Source organism: Punica granatum, chromosome 4 (assembly GCF_007655135.1).
Source record: "Punica granatum isolate Tunisia-2019 chromosome 4, ASM765513v2, whole genome shotgun sequence".
In the NCBI taxonomy this organism is placed as follows: domain Eukaryota; kingdom Viridiplantae; phylum Streptophyta; class Magnoliopsida; order Myrtales; family Lythraceae; genus Punica; species Punica granatum.
The window spans coordinates 9540612-9546857 of NC_045130.1; the positions used below are offsets into that span (position 1 = coordinate 9540612).

General features: G+C 42.5%; 1 protein-coding gene and 1 long non-coding RNA gene across 2 annotated transcripts; one reads left to right on the forward strand and one right to left on the reverse strand.

The window, feature by feature from the left end:
- Nucleotides 1-745, forward strand: LOC116203896. The gene is made up of 3 exons (XR_004156321.1): nt 1-77; nt 244-309; nt 436-745. It is a non-coding gene; the product is annotated as an uncharacterized LOC116203896 (long non-coding RNA).
- Nucleotides 746-915: 170 nt separating this feature from the next.
- On the reverse strand, nt 916-6246 carry LOC116203895 (conserved oligomeric Golgi complex subunit 1). Its single transcript, XM_031535858.1, has 6 exons — nt 3874-6246; nt 3043-3237; nt 2365-2645; nt 1907-2086; nt 1623-1800; nt 916-1362 (listed from the first exon to the last, which is right to left on the reverse strand). Exons 1-6 carry the CDS (start codon nt 6052-6054, stop codon nt 1189-1191), a joined length of 3189 nt encoding a protein of 1062 aa, XP_031391718.1. The 5' UTR covers nt 6055-6246; the 3' UTR covers nt 916-1188.

The following is a 6246-nucleotide window of genomic DNA, read 5'->3' on the forward strand; positions in this document are numbered from 1 at the left end:
GTAAAGCAAACAAGTCGAAAACAGAAAGATAGCGATGCTCGTTCTTTTCTTTTTACATGGTCGCATGTATCTTTCAGGTAAGTCTTCTTCTATCTTGCGTTGTAAGCATTTCCGGTTTGATCCCGCAGCTCTTGCCTTTCTTCGAATGCGTAATACATTAGTCTCTTTCTATGCTTCTGCCTTGGGCAGTGATCTGCTTTTTCTGCCATCGATCATATACATTGGATTTTAAAATTGTTGCAGTTCCTCTGCGCCCTGACCTTACCAATGGGAAACCGGGTCATCACTTATGTTGAAGAAAACCACGAGGTGAGTCGAGAAATCAATGAAACTTTTATGGCGATAGACGTCACAAAACGACTGATTGCACTAGGTCGGACATTCATCGAGGAGATCTCATGGATTCACTGTCTTGACTTTCATTGGTTTGAGCAGGACAAACGGTTGATATTCATGGCAAAGTACTACTGCGTGAAATTGCATGCACTATTTGGAGTTGCTCTGGCTGTTGGACTGGTAGTAGCTCGAAAGATGGCTTAAGATGAAGTTCATTGTTTGCTAATGCGTGACCGAGTGAAAAAGACCCGTCACAAGCAACGACCCGTCAAAATGAAATTCTGATGCAGTGAAAAAGAATAAAGATGCAAGGAAATCTTTATCTCGAACTCGATGAATGTGACTGGGTTCCCAGCACATATGCAACAAAGAAAATTCCACCTGTAACATATGGACAATCATCAGACTGCTGCATCTTATAAACTATACTACTCGAGTATATCAATTGCTGTTGGGTCTATTGTGGTGTTCATATATTCATGAACCATATCATATATATTTATCGCAACGAAACAATATTTTGCTACAACGAGAGACGAAATTATGAGAAAACAGCTCAATATTGCTTCCTTCAAAGTCTTTACATTCTCAAAATCATATGTATTGGAAAGGGGTAAAAAGACCAAAGAGTAAAGATTCCGGCCTTGAGGTTCTCGAACATCTCGGCTAAGCATCTCTTTCACTTCTGAAAATCTTTTTACAAACAAAAAACTCATGTGACCCAATCATCAATTCATCTTTGTATTGATAAGCTATTGCCCGCAACTGTCCATTGAATTACCTCCTGCATGGCAATTGATGAAAGACGCAATTCTAGTGACAGGGGACACACTAACAAAAGAATATTCACATTTAAGAATCTGTTCGGGTGGCTGTGAAGGAGGAAAGAAGACCAGCAGCCTGCACAGGCAAAACATCACTGAAGGTCGATAAGGCAGCGGCTGATCTGTCCTTGAATATCCCCACCTGACCGTCTGTTAGAATGGAACCCAGTTTCAAGGTGCTCTCTCCAAATCTGCTCCCAACCTGTTCCACCACAGAAGTATCAGGCAAGAGTTAATTTTAACGGGAAATGTTCTCGCTCCATATAGCATTTCGAAGGACAAAGCAGATTAGAATTAGGAACATATTTCAATGAAACTACTCATTCATGCAAACCTAGCCAGACAAAATACTAGTCATTGATGGACAGAATTAACATTTTCCTCAATACTGCTTAATGCTCCCATAATATTAAGGGACATCTTCTAGAAACAGGAAAATAATGTATGAGCTCGTCCACTCACCTGCATAAAGGACTTTAAGAGTGGTGCCGCCATCCCAGAGCTTGTGCTATCGCTCAAATTGAGGTTCCCAGAAAGTTCTCCATTTGCATAAGCTTTCAGTCGAGTCCTTGACGTAAGGTCATCCACAGAGACTGGAATGGATGTTTTTGCTGCACCCCTCGAAGATAATGCAGGTGCACTAAAAAGCAAATTGGAACAATGAGATGAGGAATTCCACTCAACAATTTAATCTAAACGCAACATGTTTGCCCTTGTAAGCAAAATCATTAACATCATATCCTAACCTGATGGGAAGATATTTGAAGCGTGGAACGGTAGAGCATCTCATGATATTTGACTCCGAATTGGTGGGTAGTTTCTGGACTGTATCCTTATACATGCGGTTAAGTTGCACGAAGAAACCGAAGAGGACAGCATGTCGTAAATATGATTGCCTCTCATTCTCCCAGAGGTGGGGTTCATACCTAAAATACACAAGGCAATATTACATCGATATATTTTCAAACATCTTATCAATTCTTTAAATGTAAACGCATGCGAAATAGATATCATGCTTCAACTTCTAGTCTATGGTTTCAGCTCTATTCTCAAGAGACAAGTTTGCCAAGTTTCACATGCAAGATAAAACAAGTACGAGTAAACAATTGTAGCCTCTAAACAGATTGATTGACCAGTTGTATAATTAAAAACATCCATAAATAGTATGAAATCATGAACTCTATCATGAATCCAGAATACTCACGTCTGCCAGTCTATGGGATCCAATCTTTGTGAAAGGCGGTTTAATAGACCATCAACACGGGTTCCAATACCAGTTGCACTCCGCTTCTGATCCAGCTTCTGCCTAAAAGAGAATTTTGGCTTCGAACTTTTAGGCAAATCCTCATTCACATTGGAATTTCCCCCAGAGAGAATGTCATAAACAAATCTCACATCTAGCATTATTTGTAGGGCTCCTTTATCTGACACTTCAGATCCAGTAGCTTCTCTTGTAGAAAGGTAATTCCCATACATGTCCAGTACCTACATAAGTATCAACAGATCAATGCACAAAAGTTGGAGAAAGTAAATCAGAACTCAACTCAATCAGAATAATACAAGCAGACTCAAAAGCAAACACTCATGCAAAAAGAACCAGCAGGCAACAAATTTTGCCATGAGAATGAAAATGCTTTTACTTCACTGGCTGGCATGACTATTAATACAATATAGACGCAAAATCACAAATATAATCATCAACACCTACATCTACGCCAAAATTTATAGAACATGTCATAATAGCCAGATAAATTTAACATTTAGAGAAGAGAACATTAAAAAGCACAATGAAAAAGAGTAGATCAAGATTCTGCACAGGCGCCAGAGAGCTTACTATAAGTTTAAGATCAAACAAAAACAAAATTTAGTGCAGACTACCCACCCTTTCCAACAACTGCAGCGCGAATTTTTGCAAAATTAACTTGTCCAGAACATGACCTCCTATCCGATGAATTTCTTCACATGCCCGAAAGAGAAATGAGATGACATAAAGAGATGGCATTGATGGCAGAGATATTTTTAACTCTGGTTCACCATCCTCAGACTGCTCTTGTTTGATAACTGTGTCTTCCCAACCCTGTTCAATATGTGAAAGCTTGAAAACCTCAGAATATGGCACAGGAAATTTGACATGAATTGTAATTATAAAATATCACTCAAACATGAATGCTACAAGTCACTCTAAAATTTGGTATATAAACAAGTAAATTTCTCAATAGGGAAGGTTTATTTGTCCTTCAAACTTGTATGTATTTGGACATCATTTATACAATGGCATCCCATTGATTTTCCCCTTATTATTTTTGAGAGTCCTTTCATATATGCGCCCACACTTTCTTGGATTGGTTTATTCGTGGATTAGATTGAATCTTTTCCTGATTAATAAGACTGCAAGTCTTCCAACTCGACTAGATATATATTAGTGAACACTAAATTTTGCCCTTAATACCTGCAGAGATTTAAAGTTCAACAGAATGGTGATCTATGCTCTTTTTTTTTTCCCAGCCATAATGTGAGCCTAGAACACAAATCAAGCAGCTTTCTATCTGGTTTGCAGGGAATGATGCTTGTCTTTTCCTCATTTTGATATGATTCATGACAGGAGAGAGCCCAAAAAAATAAAAGAAAGTTTGCAAAAGCTGTTATAAATCCGATGGCCTCTAATGTAATGTAAATCCTTTAGCAGGAAAAAGATTAGCAAAGCAACACTGACCCTCAATGCAGTTGTAGCTGATAATCCATCATCCTGATTAAGATCCCGAGACAGGATTGCTGATAGTTCGTCAGATAACCACGATATCCACAAGCTGTGAGCTCTGACACAAAGATCTCTTGTTGTGCTAGTAAAATCTTTGAGTTTGGGGCTTGCAATGTCTTCAGCTCCAAGCAATGCAGCAGTCGCCAAAGAAGTATGTCTTTTAGAGCCCAAGGGTGTTTGCTTGATTGGACTATCACTGATGGGAGAATCAGCGACTGCTCCAGACAACCTCAAAAGGGATGGTAACTTGTCAAAAACAGAAGCAACCGAGTCATTTACCCAAAATCTGGGAGATCCTAATACGATAGGGATGTGTCTAGAGTGGTGCTGGAGGGCAAACAAGAGTCTACCAATGAACAAAGATCTTTCGACAATTATGGCAGCAGGCATTGACTGATCTTCCCCGTTTACTTTTCTCATTGATGTGGACAGGTCATCAAGTTCACTCTTGAGTTCAGAGAGGATGCCTGATAAGCAATCATAGCACTTCTCCTGTATATATTGAGCCAATTTCTTTAGCCTCGCTGCGGCCTTAGGAGACTCTAAGAAGCTCAGTAAGTCCTCAAGTACACTTCTGCAACAATTCTCCACTGCATCTCTTATCCGATTAACTTCAGGACCGAAATAGGCAGTAAGACAGCTCTGGAAGTTGCTCTCTTCTGCTGTTGGCTTAGAAGTAGGAAAAATGGCAGCTTTCTTGTCATTAGATTCTATGAACCAAACACCACCGCCAGTGGAAGGCCTGCTCAAGTATGCCCTAAAATCTATCTGCTCCCCAGATGAACTATCAATGGCACGGATGGACTCCACAACATGCAAATCTCTTGCTAAAGTCCCGAATCCAGATTGAATTATTGTTTTCATCCTCTGAACAAAAGCATCGTCAAAGATCTCATCCCAAAGATCCAAATCATCCTCCAAAACAAGCTCCCTGATTCTGCTCCAAGGCAACTCAATCTCCGAGCCAAAAACACTCTTCAGCCACTCCAAACTCCCTTCTAGAACCTCCTTGCTGTCCATTGTCTCCCGTATCAATTTCTCAGCCAATGCTATCTCCTTACCATTGCTAATGGCACCGGTTAGGTACTGACCATTCATTCTGTTCACAATTTCTTGTCTACACTCCTTAAGCCAAGTCAAACAGGTCTTTGCAATATATGCTTTATCAAGCGGCATCATCGAGTTTTCTAACTTATCCCTAAAAGATTTCCACAGCCTCACCTCCTCATCAGGGTTGGGAATCCCACCAAACAACTGGGACGCCGGAGGTGAACTCAGGATAACCTTGTAAAACAAGGGCATATCGTTCAAAACCTGCAAGAATAACTCGCCGACCTGACCCATGGTAACCTGAATAGCCCTCAGCACTTGACAGAACACTGAAACCACATCGGTACAAGTTGGATTAACGAAGCCAGCGCCCAACTTCTGAAGGATCCACGACTTCCTACTATCAAGAAACAAAGCCAGAACCTGCCTAGGCTGTAGATCATCAATGACCGCCACGGCAGCCAATGCATCGGCATATGCCCCAACCTTGAGACCCCCACTATCTAACAGCCTATCACGGGACCGCTGCGAGATCTGAGCCTTAAAGCTCTCAACAATCTGCCACTGGTGCTGCAAGAGAGGGAACCTCGACAAGATCTTGGGGTCACCGGACCCGCCATAGTCAAGCAGCAGCCTGTGGTGCACGTGCCTCGCACGTGAGTACCTTGCAGCGGCCTCTAAGAACATAGACTCGTCCAGGCAACCCCATATGTTCTCGGGCGTGTCAACCAAGTACTTAACGCGGCAGGCAATGCCGTAGATGGTGAAGCGGGCGGGGTTGACCTGGGCGCTAGGGTTTTGCGATTTGGGGGTCTCGGAGAGGGACCTAATGGAGGCCTGAATCGAGGAGATGTTAGAGGAAATGGACTCGCAGGAGGACTTCATGAGGACGATCGAGTCAGCAGAGTCGATTAGGTCACGGTACCTGTTCCCCACCAGCTGCCGGAGCTCTTCCTTCTTGTCCTCGATCTGCTTCCGAGTCGTCGCCTCCACATTGCGGATCTCCGATATGGGCCTCGACCGGAACAGCGACTCCGCGTCCTGGTAGCCACCCTTCGCGGCGGAAGGCGGCGATTGAACTCTCATACCTCCCGGATCCCGAATCAGCTCACTAAATCACAATCCGGATCGCATTCGAGGGGGATTCGAGCTCGGGAATGGCGCCTGAGTGCAATGAGCTGCGGGATCTGACTGATGGATTATCTGCAGAAAGGAAGGGAAGAGAGGGAATGGAAGAACGGTGTAGTTTAAGTCCGGTGGGACTATGAAACAGAATTG

What these genes read in the sequence shown, in the direction of transcription:
- LOC116203895 (XM_031535858.1), bottom strand. Translation starts at nt 6,054, where the DNA reads ATGAGAGTTCAATCGCCGCCTTCCGCCGCGAAGGGTGGCTACCAGGAC. An exon ending in CGCTGCAGTTGTTGGAAAGG is followed by an intron (nt 2,646 to 3,042) that starts GTGGGTAGTCTG and finishes ATACTTATGTAG; the next exon opens with GTACTGGACATGTATGGGAA. An exon ending in TTCAAATATCTTCCCATCAG is followed by an intron (nt 1,801 to 1,906) that starts GTTAGGATATGA and finishes TTTGCTTTTTAG; the next exon opens with TGCACCTGCATTATCTTCGA.